General features: G+C 36.5%; 1 protein-coding gene across 2 annotated transcripts in view; it reads right to left on the bottom strand.

Annotated features, from left to right (window-relative positions):
* Positions 1 to 17,648, bottom strand: part of FBXO36 (F-box protein 36) — a 31,211-nt gene that overhangs the window by 11,338 nt on the left and 2,225 nt on the right. Inside the window, exon 2 of one of the 2 annotated variants that reach the window (XM_075098815.1) lies at positions 10,926 to 11,000. The exons of the other annotated variant lie outside the window; for it this stretch is intronic. Within the exon in view, the coding sequence (XP_074954916.1) occupies positions 10,926 to 11,000 (75 nt within the window). The remainder of the gene's footprint in view (positions 1 to 10,925; positions 11,001 to 17,648) is intronic. 2 annotated transcript variants of the gene reach the window in all.

Below are 17,648 nucleotides of genomic sequence, written 5' to 3'. Positions count from 1 at the left end.
TTCATCCAATCTGCATTCTAGAATTTAACATATGAAAAATAAATTACACTACTGAAACATTTTGTAAGAGCAGAGTTAACATTTCTGTAATGTACATGCACATTACAGACCACCATGTTGCTAAAATAACACCACTTAATGAGTGATAATGTGAGGATTCAGTGCAAAAGAGATTATAATATAAACCACTTGCCATTCTGTTTCAGTGATGATCTTACTACCTGGGAAGGCTTTAAAACCAGTATGTTTGTAGCCCACCGCAGGGATAATAGGACAGTGAATGCAGTACTGTACTTCCAAAAGCTTTTTTATCTCTAGCAAGGTAGGGAGAATCAGCATGTAGGGCTACTACCATTTTTATTTGTGGAAAACATGAGGTGAGAATAAGGTCAGAACAATACCAATATGCAAATGGAGAGAGAAAAGACATCTTTCTGCATGTTCCGCAAGCTTGCATACCCTTCAAAATGGTATGCAAGAATACAGTATATTATAGGGGGGAAAAAATTGTTAAAGGATTTTTCTTAAAAACTAAATTAAAACAAACAAAAAACCCACCCCAAAACCAACAACAACAAAACCCCCAAAAAACCAAACCACACAAAAAACCCCCCAAGCCCCCAGAAAACCAACCAACAACAACAAAACCCCCAAAAAACCAAACCACACAAAAAACCCCCCAAGCCCCCAGAAAACCAACCAAAACCAACCTAAATCCCACATACCCAAAAAACCCAAAACCAAAACAAACAAAAAAACCCAACAAAAAACCCAAAACAAACCAAACAATAAACAAAAAAAATTTTCAGCATGGAGATGCCAAGTGTAACTGAAAAAGAAAATAGCCACCTGCCGCCAAAACTACTTACCAAAAATTATTAACGATGACTGTTGCTTTTCAACTTCTGAACTTTAATACCTAGCAATATTCTTCACATAAGTTTTCTGTATGGCCTTATAGATTTAACTATATACCAATTTAGAAGTCCAATTCTTAAAAAAGCAGAACTATGTTTCACAACAGGTTACAGTCTGTTGTGATCTGTTATAAAATATATTAATAAATACTTTTCAGTCTGGGATATACAGTACAATAAAATCAAACATATACAGAAAGATGCTCACCCAATTTTTGCACTGGTTTAAGCAAGACGAACTTTTCACAGTGAGTATTCTTTATATTTTTTGTTCAGTACTTTGTGGGTATGGGTGTATTTATCTATAATATAAGTTTATGTATACACAGGTATACAAGAACACATTGAACCCAAACACTAGAGTGTGCATATGTGTGAACAGAATCTTGAATAAGATTTAATCTTTAGACAGTCCAACCAACCCTAAAATGCAACACTAAGTCAATACTCTACAAATGAAATCTCGGTTGTATTTTTAAAGCACTTACAGTAGATGTTTTAACATGGTTATAAAAATATACTTTCTTGTAGTATTGTTGTACAGTTATAAATTCCAAAGCATTTTAATACTGAAAAATGCACAAATTTCAAAACTTACAGAAAATTACAGAAATACATATTTCAGTAATCTCGCTTCTTCTTAATTGTTATACTAGGAAGCACACCGCAACAGAACTATCTGCCAGAGTGAGAAGATCAGGTCAGCACACAGAGGCACAGGAAAAGTAAAATATTCAAGTAATTATACTGAACATCACTGTATTTTATAAACATTATTCTTTGATTTACAGTGGAACAAACTGTCAGTAGCACTATTCCATTAAAAAACTTCCCTACGTACAAATACCCAGGACAAACTACAGTTACCTTGGTAATTTGTTAGCACATGGTTATTTCAAAGCAAAATATTGCAAGGATTTTGTAATACCTATACTTTTTGCATAGATTAAAAAGATGAAGAATGGAAAGTATTATAAGTGCATTCTTGTTACCATGGACACATTTCATTCTTGACGTTATTTGGAGGTGCAAGTGTTAAAGCAATTCACTACCACATGCTTACTCCATTGACGTTTCTTCATGAAAAAAAGAAAGAGGAGAAAAGGATGAGCTGAACCAAATCTAAACAGCAGCAACCAGCCAAGGCTTCAGATAAAAAGTCATAGCAATTTTTTTTAAAATAAAACAAAATATTTAAGTGAAAATTAGCAACAAATAAATTCTTTAGGAAGTATCTAGTGTCAAAATTAATCTGGACTGCAGATTACCAGAAGCATTCTATTTACATTGTATGAAGTAAAAAAATATTTGAAGTTTGTCGTATGTGAGCCATCTTTTAAGGATGCTGGGCTCAACCTTCCCCCTTAATTTAATCCATTTTGGAAGTTATAAAACTAGAGACAAGTCTCACATGACAAACTCATACAGTATAATGAGAAACCTCTGGGAGAAGCTTAAGAAAGACAGTATGAATGGTGAAGCCGTTATAAAGGCACATATGAGAAACAGTTTCCTTCTCCAATACATATTTTTAGCATTTCAAAATTCTCCAGACTTGGCTCTCTGCTTTGCTTAAAACTACTAAATCAAAATGTAATTTCTCAGATTACAGGTTATTTGGAGATTCATTTTCCCTATTTTTCTCTTTAAGTTGTTCTACTTTAAATACTTAAACAGTCATTGAAGGAGGAAGATGACTCCAGAATCTAGAAAATAGTGCTTGCTGAGATTTAGGAGATCTAGTTCAAATACTTCCTTTGGTCCCAGGTGAATGGCCTAAAACTCCAGTCTTTTTCTGGCCTTGGATTTCTCACTGCAGTCCAAGCTCTCACTCCCCTGTGCATTGAAGGAGCCATTGTGTCTTCTACTGAATAAAGTAGTCACATTCTCAGCTAGTCTTAGTGACTTTACCTCTACTAAATCCCGTCTTCCAGGCTGTTTTATCCCATATTCTATTACTTTTCCACAGATTAAAAAAAAATAAATCTCTGGTTTTGGCTGGGTTTTGTGGATTGGAGGAGACTATAAAAATTTATGTTGCCTTACTATTTGATATCAAAATTAGAGTATTCAAATGCTTCTGTCCCTCATTTTATCTCATTTTCTCTTGCAGAATATTGTTGCATTTTTGCTGCAATTTCAAATAAATCTTTTTTTTAAGCATTCCATTTTCATGCACCTCAGTATAGAAATCACTCATCTCACCCTCACATAAATCTTTACAAAATAAAAGTGAAATAAATATCAGCATTACTGAAACATCTTCAAGGAGATAACTATAAGATAGATGTTTCTAAAGCCATGACCTGCATATCTAAATATCTTTCAGTTAATTGACTGCTTGGAGCCAGATGCAGCCTAAGATGTTGCCTAAGAGTGTGTAAACCTAAGCTCAATTTCCAAGTCAAATGCCTTCATTAGAGATACTTTTTTTTTTAATTTTGAAATGAATTAGCACAGTGAAAACTACCAGCTTACCTGCTTGCTTTGTCTTTTCAGTCCCTGTTAGTGTAGATGCAATCTTCCTTATGAAAAAGCACTCCTCGCGTCATAGATTTTTCTACTCTAACATAGCCACATCTAATTGAGAAGCTGATACTGCAGTACTGTAAAGTTTTTCACGCAATTGCAGCTACGTCTGCACTGCATAAGTAACAAAGGTAAATTTGAACATGACAATAGAAATCATTAGGCTTGGACAGAGCAATGCTCATTTTGCAAGTGAATGAAGCTTAGCCTTCTAGGTCACTTTAAAAAAATGCAGAACCTTAAAATTTTACTCACTTTTCACTAACAAGAGGCAACCATGTATTGTATCTAAACTATAGAACCAAGTAGCACCAACAATGCACAGGTATTTGCAAAAGAAAAAAAATAAAAGTATTAAATAGCTTTATAAAGAGCTAGAGTGAGGCTATCCCTACGCACTGATACAGCTAAAGAAAATGCTGTTTTGATCCCTGTGGGATAAGCTGTTGAAGAACGGTAACACACATGGGCAATTGTTTCATGTAAGGCTACTAATGGCATATTGTGATTAACTTAAAAGCGAGAACGCAGATCTTGTGGAACTGAAGAATCTGTTATGTCTCCCTTTTCTCTCCTGCCTCCAAAACCAGTTAGATTTTGGCAATGAAAAGATACCCTCTGTTTAAATAAATATTCCCACTGTGCCTTCATACAGCATAACAAGCAACATACAGGTAACTCACAAGATGTTGTGAACTATTTAAAGAAAATGATAGTTACAGAGATGACAGCTAACAAATATCACCCAATATTCATACCATGATCTTGGCAGTTACATAGCAACTTTTTTTTCTAATAGTTTCCTCATTGTCCCTACACAAAAGAAAATCGCAGTCAGTGTCATGTTTAAGTTAGTTAATGATGGCTACACAAGTGTTGCAAAAATTAAGAAGCTTTTTCGTAACTATTGCTTGCAGTAAGCTGTCGGGTTTTTTTGTTTGCTTTGTGTTTTTTTTTTAATTTTTTTTTAATAGCAGGACCTAAGCCCCTGCAGTCAGAGGCATCTTTTGCCAGTTTTATGAAATTCCATCAGCATCTCAACCTGTGAACACTGGGGTTTCTCTTCTGTTGCCTACTACTCGATTTTTCAGAGCCTTGCTGCCATGTTGTATGGAGCTTTTTGGCAAGTATGAACACCTGAAGACACTTACCTGAACATCCAAACTTTTGCCCAACCATGCTTCTATAATATGTATGGATATAAGGTAAATGTTCAGCTGGCTATTTCAGTCCTTTGTAAATATAAGAATACAGAGAAGAGTCAGCAGAGGATGAGGATGGATGGCCTATTGTACACCATCATTACCTCACAGCATTTAGCTTGACCTAGAGTATAGAAAGAATTCACAAGGAATTCACCTTCCATCCGGAAAAACAGTTATTTCCCACTTCCTTATTCCATGTAAGAGTGAAATAAAAAAAACTAACCAAGAACAAAACCCAAACAAAACTCAATATACATTTTAAAGTCTGCCTTATTTTGGAGATTTTGGGTTGCTGTAATAAACATCAGAACTGAAAATCAGTCGTAACCACTCATTTCTATTGAAATGGTTATCATCCATCTTTATCTTCCAAGTGACAACAGAAAAACAGCTTAATTTTATAATTGGGCTTTAAGATCATAAACATGAATAGCTTAATAGAAGACAAAATGCTCCAAAACTACTGCTAAAACATTTAACACTTTAGATAAAGCGAAAAATACTGTTTGCACTAAACTATTAGCTCCTCATCACACAATTTCCAGTTGATTAGTGATTAACGTTCATATCTGGTTAAATAGTTTGTTCATTTACCAATCAAAACCAGAATAATAGAAGACTCCTTATAACACATTGTGGCTTTAGAACCATCTCCTTAACCTGATCATTCTGCTATCACAGAGTTTAAAAAACTTAATTGTCTTAATGGACATACTGGTGAGTCTTGTAAGACATTCAGAGAAGAAAAATACTGTATGAGACAGGTAGAAGAACAATATTAAGAAGAGTAAATCAATACAGTAATATTTAATTCTGCTTTTCCCAATTGATATTGCTGTAAAAATAGTTGTAACTGAAGAAGATAAAATACAGTAAGTTAAACAACCTAACCAGCCAGACCATTCTCCCTCCTAATTACATTAGATTGATCAATAGAAAGGCTTAACGTGTTCACCAGTTAAAGCAAGTCTCCAACTGTGCTAGGCTAGTGAGCAGGCAAGCTTTTATTCTGCTATACAGTCACTTCTTAAATATTCTTTTACTTTCTGATTGGCTACTCAGGGACAATGCCCCACCTGTCCTCTGACTAGTTTAGTAGTATTAGCACTGTTACTTGTATATATTTGTGCCTCCTGCCATTTATAACAGGTTTCTATTAAAAAAAATCAGCACTCAAGTTTTAGATAGTAATCAATGAATGCAAGTGTACATAAATATGGATGTTAATATTTGCATAAGAAAAGTAGTTCTTGCAAGTTAGCACCAATTTAAAGAGAAGACTGGTTTATCTGGATTAAATTACCATCTTCACAGTTCACTGTTATTTCTTCTTGTTGATACACTGAAATTCAAACGTAATCAAACTCTTCAGTTTACTGAAGTATATAGAATACATTTGAGTTAAAATTAGAACGTTTATAGCGTACTTAAGACCTACGTAAATTACTTTTAGAGAAAATCTCAAGACAGTGAGGAATAGTCACATAATGTTGTTAAGCTACAACACACGTACAAACCGCAGACCTGCATGTTTCTCTGGAAAGATCTAGAAAGTAATAATACCTCCCTAGCCTTAATAGTTTGCAGAACATAACAAAGCAACCGTGCTATTTCCATTGCAACTGTTTTCTTTAACAAATATCCAGTAGTCTCAATTACAAATTCCACAAACTATTTCATAACTATTACAATTTATGGCACATTTCCTATGGTCTTGGAGAAAGATGGATTCAGGAAGGCTTGCGTGATTTGAAGTTCTGAATCATACAGAGAGATTGAAGTACAGAGGAAAACAGAGTTGGTTGTTATGATTGCTTTGACTTTTTTTTTTTTTAAATAAAGCTTTTATTTTTCTGCTTGATTTTGAACATTTGCAATTAAAGCTGTTACTTTGCTATGATTGGCTAAAGGAAATTATTTTGAGAGTCTTGATTTGGTTAATATGCAAGAATGTGAACAGTGTTCACTAGCAAATGCAGCCTGGCAGAATGAAGTACCCTGGTTTCAAGGGTGTCTGTTTCAGGGAAATAATACCTGTGTACCTCAAAATTTTTGGCAGGTTTTGACCTGCTCCATTGGATAAGAAGGTAAAATGGTCTATCACCAGGTTGCAGTTAATGAAGGCTTCATTTATTTAGTGTTCCCTGAAGTCTTTGAAGGAAAACTTTCTAGGAGTAAGAACAAAAAAAAAAGAACCACACCCGCTTGCAACAGTGCAAGATCACAAAACTGAAGTTAAACTAAACCCATACACTGATGTCATTCCACATTTCAGGCATGCACAATGTGAAATCAAATAGGTACTAGTTGCTGCCTCTAATGTCTGTGAAATTGGATGCTTTTTGCTCATCTTCTGGCAAATTATTACCTTTTTTCAAATTTAAAGTCGGGTTTACAAAACCTGTGCTTCATTTGACAACTACTCCAAAATTTTGTGTTTGCATTTGCTATAGTACAGGAAGTTATAAAATTAATATTTTGTCCAGACTACTAGGATCACATCTGTATAGGATAGTAGTTTCTTCTTCATGCATTCATGAGAAGAGGGAAATAAAAAATCAGGTCTCTGGGATTTATTAGACATAGCCAACTTTTCAGTCCTTCTATGGGATACAGACAGCAAGTTGACCATGAGCCAGCAATATGCCCTTGTGGCCAAGAGGGCCAACTTATCCTGGGGTGCATTAAAAGGAGTGTGGCCAGCAGGTCGAGGGAGGTTATCCTCCCCCTCTACTCAGCCCTAGAGAGGCCATGTTGAGTAATGTGTCCAGTTCTGGCTCCCCAGTTCAAGAAAGTCAGGGAACTACTGCAGAGTGTCCAATGGAGAGCTACAGAGATGATCAAGGGACTGGAGCATCTCCCTTATGAGAAAAGGCTGAGAGACCTGGGTTTGTTCAGCCTGGAGAAGACTGAAGGGGGGATCTTATCAATGCTTATAAATATCTAAAGGGTGGGTGTCAAGAGCATGGGGCCAGACTCCTTTCAGTGGTGCCCAACAACAGAACAAGGGGCAATGGGCACAGGTTGGAACACAGGAAGTTCCACCAGAATATGAGGGAAAACTTATTTCCTGTGAGGATGCCAGAGCAGTGGCACAGGCTGCCCAGAGAAGCTGTGGAGTCTCCTTCTTTGGAAACAATCAAAACCCACCTGGATGTCATCCTGTGCCCCCTGCTCAAGCAGGGAGGTTGGGTGAGATGATCTCCAGAGGTCCCTTCCAAACCCTACCATTTTGTGATTTTGTGATATCCGGTTCAGATATACCAGAGTCTAAAGTGCAAAACCTAAGATGCTGTGCTAAAGAAGCTGTTTTACAAGACAAAAAAAAGTTCTTTCAGACCATCAGGTTGAAATTTTGGACAACACTGTGTACTTGAAAGTTTGTACAGATTCTTCTCAGGATCACAACAGTCATCATGCAACCCCACATACTTCCCCTCCCCTACATCTGCTTTGGTTTTGGAGACAAAAACCCCCAAATTACTATTAATAGCAGGAGAAGATAAAACAATTTAGTTAGCAAACAAAAATAGAACAGTGACTGCAGTAGAGTACAACTGTAAAGACAATGGCATATGGAAAGAAAGATGACTTCCTGGTGTCAGTGCAAACTGTTCTGTAAGTTGCTATTAACAAATATTTCAGGCGCGTGGAGAAGAGGAGAAATGTCACAATTCCAAAATTTCACATGTAGCAGCTACAAAGCTGTTCCTTTCCCCCCCTCAGAAACATCAACCCACTTCAGCTGAGGGATTAGCTCTGCCTGCGTGTGTGTGTGCATGACTACCAGAGGCTTCCCCTTAAAGTATCTGAAAAACATTTTAGTTAAATACAGGAGGAAGAGGGAATAAAAAGCTTGGAAAAATAATTGTCTTTTCCTTTGGGGGTTGCAGTAGTTATGTTTGAGCAAATCTGCTGCCTCAGCATGGTCTCTTCCCTTCCTCTCAGTTACATACCTGGTTTATTCCTATATCAGTATCTTTCCTCACTGGTTTTCCCAGAGCTTGCAGGGGAAAAAAGCCCCAGAGGAACAACAAGGCAAGAAAATAAAAGCAAACACACACAAAAAAGGCTAAAGATCTTTAGCACAGATGCTTACAGCACAGGTGCTTTGGAGGCTAATTTCTACCTTTACACAGCCTTGTGGACACACATCAGTGGATGCAATACAAGAGCAGAAGAGTGAGAGACAATGCAGAAGGGAGCGGTGTATGTGCTGAGGAGAAAGCAACACTGTCAGAGGGAATAAAAATTACTCTTGAGGATCAGAGTCTTCAATTATGAGCATGATACTTGCCGTTTATTAATGTGATTAAACAGGCAGACCTAGATAAGACCGCCACAAAGAGATTATTCCACTATTAAATAGAACAAAGGGTGCTAGATAAGTGCAAGACAACCTTCCTTTCTAGATGGGTAAGACACTGACAGATTTCATTTGAAACAATTTTTTTTTAGTTTCATCCTCCTTACTTCAGTTTCACAGTCTCCTTGTTAAAATTTCAGGTGTAGTCTACACTTTAAATTTCTTCTTCTTCCCCCCACCCCCCACCCCTGCATTGTTTTTTAATTCATTCGAGGGAAAAAAAAAGCCCCACAAACAACAGAACAGGCAGACTCCCTGCTATGTGTATAAAAGTCCTGAAGTACAGAAGTGTTACAATGGAAAGTCCTTTTCTAGGGAATCTGCATCTTCTTTAGCAGCGTATGTGCATATATCTGACAATCCCTTTTATTACAGATGAAGTCTTAGTTCAGTCATACTACTGCTCCCTTCTTGGATAATTCTTATCATTCTGATTTGTGCATATCTGCAACCAGTCTAGTCTAGTATCTGCTGAAAACTGTTTTCCTATATTCTTACGTGGTCAGCTCACTTTCACCACTGACATCCCTCACTCCAAATTTTGAGAAACATCTATCGTGCTGGCCCCTAAAATCTCATCACACTTTTTAAGAACAGACTAACACTCCCAAAGTGTTTTTCAAAGTTCCCTTGCTGTCCATTGACAGCTTTAATTCCACCTGATCAAACGACAGGAACACTAAAAAATCCATCACATTGTGCAGGCATTCTGACATACTAGATTCCTACCCATGTCTCCAGTTTTCAGAAAAAGCTGTGAATAGAGAAAAAGGCATACTTGTCACAATTATCAGCTCAGTGCTACAGGTAGCATGCTCTCTGAAACGTTCTTTTTTTTTGTCTTTCTTCAAACACTAGTTTTGTCCAGTCCAATTTTAATTACTTGTTTTACATTAAACGTAACCCTTGTTACCTGTAGGTTTCAGCCTCATTGTAAACTGCGTAGGGAGGAACAACTGCACAATTCAGCTGTAGAAACAACTTAGTGAATGCTGAAATCTATCCCTTCATTATCAGCTGTCATGATAATTTGATGGGCACGTATATTAAAAACATTGCATTTTTTTGACACAAGTACCTGCTTGCTCTTTTGACGCTTCCCAGCTACACAGCTTCTCTTGTCTGCGGTCCCCATCTGTTGTCATTCCTTTCTCTCTATTGTTCACTATCATCCTATTATGTTATTTAGAACTCTAGCTTTAGACACTCTCCTAGGCTTCTGCTTCTACAATATAATTTTGCCTTTTTGACAAATTATTCTGATCATTTTAGTATGCACTAGCTTTCTTTCTTCTGGTTACTATGCTTCTCCAGATAATTTGCCTAATTCAGGTTTTATCCAACAAATGACATTTACACTGGTTGCACCCAGTGCACAATTTTAATCTAATTTAATGAAGTCCGTCCAAAAGCTGCAGGCACTTTTACTTTGGTTTAATTTAGGCTTATTTAACACAAATTGATTTAGCTTATACTAATCCAAATCAAGTAAATATTTACCATAAGCACCCGTAGAGCAGTTTAGACCAGCTTTAGCAAGCTTGTTTAAAAACAAATTTTAAATTACACCGGTGCCTCTTCAGGTAAGACTTTTCATAGTATAGCACACCTCGAGATAAAAATCCTGATCCTTTTCTAACTTTGCTTTCTACTCTTCCTTCCTTCAAACACATTACTGAGTGCATTTAATTGATTTTTGATAAATGAACAAAGTTTAAATATATGGCACACCTAGTCAAGTAAACATATTGGATGGGTTTTCATGATGAATGCTGCTGTGTATGTAGAAAATGAAGTAAGGAAAATTGCTCTTGGTTAATAAAGGCAACAGAAAAGTAGAAGTAATTATTTTCCTAACTTGAAGCAGGAAGAAGGGAAACAAGACAATAGATAGGAACACAAACTTACCTTTGGTAACAGGAAAGTAGAATCACTCCTGACGTTTGCAGAGACAGAGAGCAACAGGGGTAAGGGCTGTACTACCTAAAGTAAGGCAAGTGAATAATGTAACTAATTTTTTCTCTGGAAGAACAAGCACTGACAATAATGAACATGTAAATAACAGACACTCAGGTACAGTAGGAAACATTTACTTAATTAAGCAGAAGATAGTGGTCATTGCTTACCTTGAGAAACTATTACCCTTTAATGACCTGAAAATCATTCTTAGCAGGTAGAACTAGATGGAGCATGATACCTTTGAAGAAAGCCACAAATATTAAAGCCATGCATAAAACAAAATACAATGGGAGCTTAAACATTGCAATTCATTGTGATACTACTGCCTGTATACTAAAGATTAGTTACAAGTGGACAAAAAGTAGCCTAGACAAAATAAAAAAATAATCCTAGGCTACCAGTGATACAGAAAAACGGATTAGTAGCAAATAATAGTAACAGAGAATTAACTAAAAGGACTTTATTATCTTTAACATACCTTAATTGAAATTGATATGACAATTTTCCAATGTATCTTCAAATTACAGTTCAACCACTACTGAAAAAGGGATTTTATAAGCCCACATGACAGTATTTAATTATCATAGGCTCACAAACAACTGAACTTCACAATTAATAACCACTTAAGGACTCAATATCAGTTATATCTCTAATGACAAATTCATAAATGAATGTTCCACAGGGTTATGCATTTAGTAATGTATGTGGGAAAAAAAACAACAACCCAAAAGCTGAAAGAACTGAGTGTTTTGGGAAGGAAAAAAACACCAGTTATATTGCTATATATGATTCCTTCTGCAGAAAAACCTTGATCCACCAATAAGGAAAGCCCTGAAATGCCAACATTGCTACTGCAACACATCACAAATTGCATCTCGGTTGTTAAAAAGTCCAAATTTTCCTATGTCTGTTGAGTTCTTGTGCTGTATTACACCCTCAATATTGCAGCATGACCAAAGAATTCCCAAATCTTCTCCAAAACCTTATGGATAAGATCTAGGAGCTGCATACATCCAGAGGTGGCGCATTATAGAAGAAGTGAGAGATACTATCAGCCATCCAAACTATAACACAACATCATAGCATTGTTAAACCAACATATTTTGCTTTGGACAGAAACACCTGACAACAATATTAATATTTTTCCAATACAGGATTATTTCCACAGAGATACTGTCTCCATTTTCCAAGCAGCTCTACTGTTTACTTACGTATCTGAATTAGAGACAACAAAAAAGCAAAGGAGATTTCCCTATGTATTTTAGGCTTAACAAAGATTCTCCTGATAACAATTGCTCAGTACTGTGTGGTTCAATTACCACGAAAATGTTTAATTATTTTGAAAATACACTTTTTCAGCATAACAGAGCAATTCCTGAAATGGAGAAAAATGGCTTCCTTCTCCTGAAATCATTAAACTATACTTGAAATTATTCTAATTTAAGACAACAACAAAAAGCTGCTAATTTAAGACTTCATGCCATTGAAGTCCTCTATGCAAACAGCTCATAACAAAATGTCATTTTTTAAAGCCCCTTTAGAGAAATTTGTGTGCTTTTTTCATTTGTTAAGAACTCAAATTCTCTGGTTGAAATGTCAAACAGGAGACTTGAATAGAATTGGTTCAGCTAGGCAATAACTGGTATGGCATCCTTCTGGTTTCAAATGCAAATAAAATAGTATGACTTTGAAAAAGGTTCACCTCCCACAGATCTTTACTTAAAATCAGACTTAGTTTGCAGAAAAATGTTTCGTATAACATGAAATTATTTTCAGCTTAATTACTATAACAACATCTGCTATTTTTTTCCCCCCAATCCATATGGCTTAAGCACTTCAAATGGCATCTTCTGTCAATCAAGTAGGTTATATATTAAGTGTCATCATTAAGACTTAAAAACAACCTCAAGATACAAAGGCAACACTTAGTTAACTTTATAGTACCATTTTTCAAAATGAAGGAACTATCCTTGCAGGTTTCAATAAAGCCTGAAAGTACTCACAACCAAAAAACAACCAGCCCACAACTAGTAAAACAATCACTTATTAATATCTCCTAAAATTCAAATTCTATTGACTATGCAAGATTTAAGTGCTGTAGGTTCAGAATTTTTACTTACAACTAAAAAAGCCAGAGAATAACTTTATTTTTGAAATGAAAACGATTACAGGATCTTTTAAGAAAATATTATAGTTATCAGAATCCAAAATAATATGCTGTGTTCAGAATATATTAATTTAATCAGAAACTGATTGAAGATGTAGAAGTGAATACTGAACAACAGGAACAATGAAAAAGAACAAGAACAGTCATCAGAACTGTTTGCCTAGTTACTTATACTATTTCCTCATCTAAATGTATATATATTTGCTAGAGAAACTAGTCGCTGATCTCTGACCAAACATACAATTCTGCAGTCACATATTTGATAAAATTAAATTATTCTGACTATTATATGAGGAGATCATATATGGAATACTACACCGAACAACATTAGTATTGTATACAGATGATGCCTGCCTTTTATGGGTAAGTAGCTAAACATTTTACTAACATGATAAAATCCTCCGATTAGTGCAGCATTCATTAAATGGTGACAGATGCTAGTATTAAGTACACACTGAGTGGATCATTTTCCCATTATGTTTCTTTTGTTACCAGCCTCATCTTTCTAGTTACCAGCCTGTCCTATAAGTAGATTAAGCACCAGACTTTTTTTTTTTTTTTTTGGAGGGGTCTGTATTCCTTGTTTAACTAAAATGAGTGACTGACCTTTTCTACACTACCCCACCATATGGATTCCTCTCATGCACTTTTCAAAACCTGTACTTATCATCTGTTTGACAATTTATAAGAGATTTTATTTTGAAAGGTTATTTGTGTGGCTATCTCAAGTCATCTTATGATTAATGTTGAAAGCCATATGATTTATTGCTTGCTTCATACAAACAGATAACATCTATTGTTGTTTCTGACAAACCTTGCCAAATTATAACTGGCATATCAAATATTAATTTGTCATTTCAAGAGTGACTGAAAAACATGTACAGTGAAAGGTAGATGGAGAGGCATATGTTAAAAAAGTTGCCATCCTTGATGTCAGTCTTGAGACAAAGATGATTCCCATTCTATGTAATATTACATGCACTCACACATGGCATCCTGGCTTGTATCGTGAATAGTGTGGCCAGCAGGAGCAGGGAGGTGATCGTGGCCCTGTACTTGGCCTTGGTGAGGCCGCACCTCGAGTACTGTGTTCAGTTTTGGGCCCCTCACTACAAGGACATTGAGGTGCTGGAGCGTGTCCAGAGAAGGGCAACAAAGTTGGTGAAGGGTCTGGAAAACAAGTCTTATGAGAAGCAGCTGAGGGAGCTGGGGTTGTTTAGTCTGGAGAAGAGGAGGCTGAGGGGAGACCTTATCGCTCTCTACAACTACGTGTAGCGAGGACGGTCTCTTCTCCCTAGTAACAAGCGATAGGATGAGAGGAAATGGCCTCAAGCTGCACCAGGGGAAGTTAAGGTTGGATATTAGGAAAAACTTCTTCACCGAAAGGGTTGTCAGGCATTGGAACAGGCTGCCCAGGGAGGTGGTGGAGTCTCCATCCCTGGAGGTATTTAAAAGCAGCATAGACATGGTGGTTAAGGATATGGTTTAGTGGTGGACTTGGCAGTGATAGGTTAGCGGTTAGACTCAATGATTTTAAGGGTGTTTTCCAACCTTAACAATTCTATGATTCTATGAAAACAAAAACTATCCACTGTTCTCATGAATTCTAGCAGGATTCCTGATTCCTAGTATATTTTTCTGTTTAGTATGTTCAGTATATTTCTCCTGACATGCACAACTTCTCCTCCATAACAACTCAAAGCAGTCGGGGACGGGGGGGGGAGAAACTGAAAAGTATAAATGGCAAAGTCATTCATTTAGAAATAATTTCTGCCATAAAGCAAAATGTTATATAAATTGAAAGTTGACAGAGGAGAAGGACATTGGAATAATAATGATCAAAGGATGATCAAGAGTCACTAATGTGTTTTTGGTACAGAAAGTTAAACACAATCCTAAAATTTAAATCACACAGAATTTTCCAGAAGACACAGGGAAGTAACAATGCTTTTGCACATGGCACTTGTAAGACTTATTATTAAGAACAAAAGTTCTAATGGGAAGAAATGCAGCAGAACCATACTAAAGTGACCAGGAAGTGGGGAGTCTGTTTCACAAGCAGAGGCTGAAAAAACCAAACAAACAGTATCAAGAGGGCATATTTATTAAATATATATAACATTTTATATAAATACACACACACACAGACATATATAACATTGTTATTTACACACAAGGGCAGTAGTCGAGTTAAAAAGATATCCACACACAATGTCTGCATAACTGTATTTCTATACCATCAAAGAAGTGACGATTTGGAACAACTATTCTGTGTGAAGTAGCAAGGCAAAAAAAGCCTCACTACCTTTGAAACACATCAAGTCCCATTTATGGTATGAAGATCTATTATGTGGCTAGATGAAACAGCAGGGACTAGGACTTCATGACCTGAAGTCTCTTTTAATCATATTTCTGCAGTGGGACTGGTAGATGCCCATACAGGGGAACTATGTGGGATAGGTTCCCTGCATTTGTAAAGTTATGATTGCAGCCTTAAAATAGCTTCTTGAAAAAAAAATTCTTTTCACTGATGGTTCAATAGATCTCTCCTTCTACACAATCCAGCTGGTTGAACTGTATTCCATGAATACTCACTTATGTATCTGTATAGTCTACTTTAAAGAGAGTTATTTGCAACGAGTTACAAGGATCTTCCCTTCTCCTTATGCTTCCTCCTTCAAGTAGCTTATGCAGAAACTAGTTGGTAATCTTCCCTTTCTAACTCGCCAATGGAAGAGCATGCTCACTACTGAGTAGTCAATACCTTTGTTTATAAAGTCCCAATTAACAGCTCTAACTTTGAAATGCATTTCAATTGCATTTGTATTTGAGATGGAAGCTGTCTTTTGCTGCAAAATTAAAAGTCAGGGTCTCCTTGTCACATTTTGGACACAAATACATCCACACAAATGGGTGTATTTCTATCTGTTTGGTCTTCCCCCCCCGCAACTGTTGCATCTGATTGGTTAAAAGAGTTGAAAGTAGCCTCTGCTTTTGTCTCCTTCCAATATCTTGTTTGCCCACAGCAGGCCTTGCTTTCCTTTTCTCAGGTGTCCTAGTTTCTCTAGATTTGAGTTAAACACAAACAAGCATGCTGAAGTACACCTTGCTATTATTACAACTGACAATGTTAAAAGAAATAAATATTTTCCAATGTATTTTTGCAGTAATAAAACAATTCACATGCTTACAGCTGAGGATGCGTGCCCTTGTGGTATCATACCCTAGGTATTCTTTTTATCTGTCTCGTCCTTTTTATTTTACTATTGTCCTATACTTCAATTCAGCAAACTTCTTAGTGTATGCTTAACTCTGCTCTCAGAGACATCCTTTCTTTTAATTTACAGCAGTTCCAGTTCACTTATTTTTAGTTATACAATACACAACAGTTTGGGCCTACTGTACTGAACTCGAGGCAGCCACAGACTTCAGAAATGCCTTCTGGAGAACATATCTAACATATCAGGTTGCATGACGGAAGGAAGATGTCAGCTCCCTAGAACAAGCAAAACGGCTAAACAAAAGGCACAGACATTTCACATTGCTTGTTTGAACACAAAACCTGCTGCCATGGACTTGCTTTTCCCCCCAGATACGGCCTCCTTGTCCAACTAAATTTTTTTCCTAACACATGCTTACAACCTTCCGTATTTGTACAGGATTTCTGGTCTCTGACAGTTTGACTTGATAGTCAGCTGATACCTGGAAATCTTGGCCATGACCACAGGTACACACACTCTGGAGCTGCGTGAGACATGCTCAGTAAATTAACAACTTCATTCTGAAGGGGTTGAATTTACTGCTCATGTAAAGCCCAAGCAGACCATTCAAAGTAGGACAACACTGAAAGAAATATGGGAGCCTTCAAACAAATCCACCATGCAACCACAAACTCCCTTTTTGTTTTCGAAGAAAAACAATGGACTGTTTTGAAACCACTGACTTCGAAGAATGGGACTATTCAAAGTAGTATATTTCAGCATTAACGTAACTATGTGCAAGGTTGGAGGCTTAGACTGTAAGGTCTTTCAGGCAATGACTATTATTTATTAGGAGACTGTAAAATAGCACACTGGGAATATGAAACAACAACTAGGCCTCCTGTATGCCAACACAGTACAGCTAAATATATTTTGCATGATACATAACTTGGCACATCAGTGATGCATATAACAGCAATTACTATTTTTGACACAGATCTCTTCTCAGGAGACTCCACAGCCTGCAGAAAGGCTAACTACCATCCAGAAGTTTTATGTGTACAGCAGTTAAAACTGCAAAGATTACTGATGTGAAGTTAATTGTTTTCAGGAATCGTGAATTCAAACATGTTTGAATTGGGAAGTTTTGCTAGTATCAGATACATCAGCTTCAGAGGATATAGTGGTATATTGAAATACATATGTTTACCAGTTCATACTCAAATGATCTTACCATCATAAAAATCGAAACAAAGTTTTTCAAACAATCCAAACCAGTTCTTTTTCAATGGCACTAACTTCCCA

This window comes from Phalacrocorax aristotelis, chromosome 7 (genome assembly GCF_949628215.1).
Source record: "Phalacrocorax aristotelis chromosome 7, bGulAri2.1, whole genome shotgun sequence".
Taxonomy (NCBI): Eukaryota; Metazoa; Chordata; class Aves; order Suliformes; family Phalacrocoracidae; genus Phalacrocorax; species Phalacrocorax aristotelis.
This window is presented reverse-complemented; position numbering and strand designations above follow the sequence as displayed.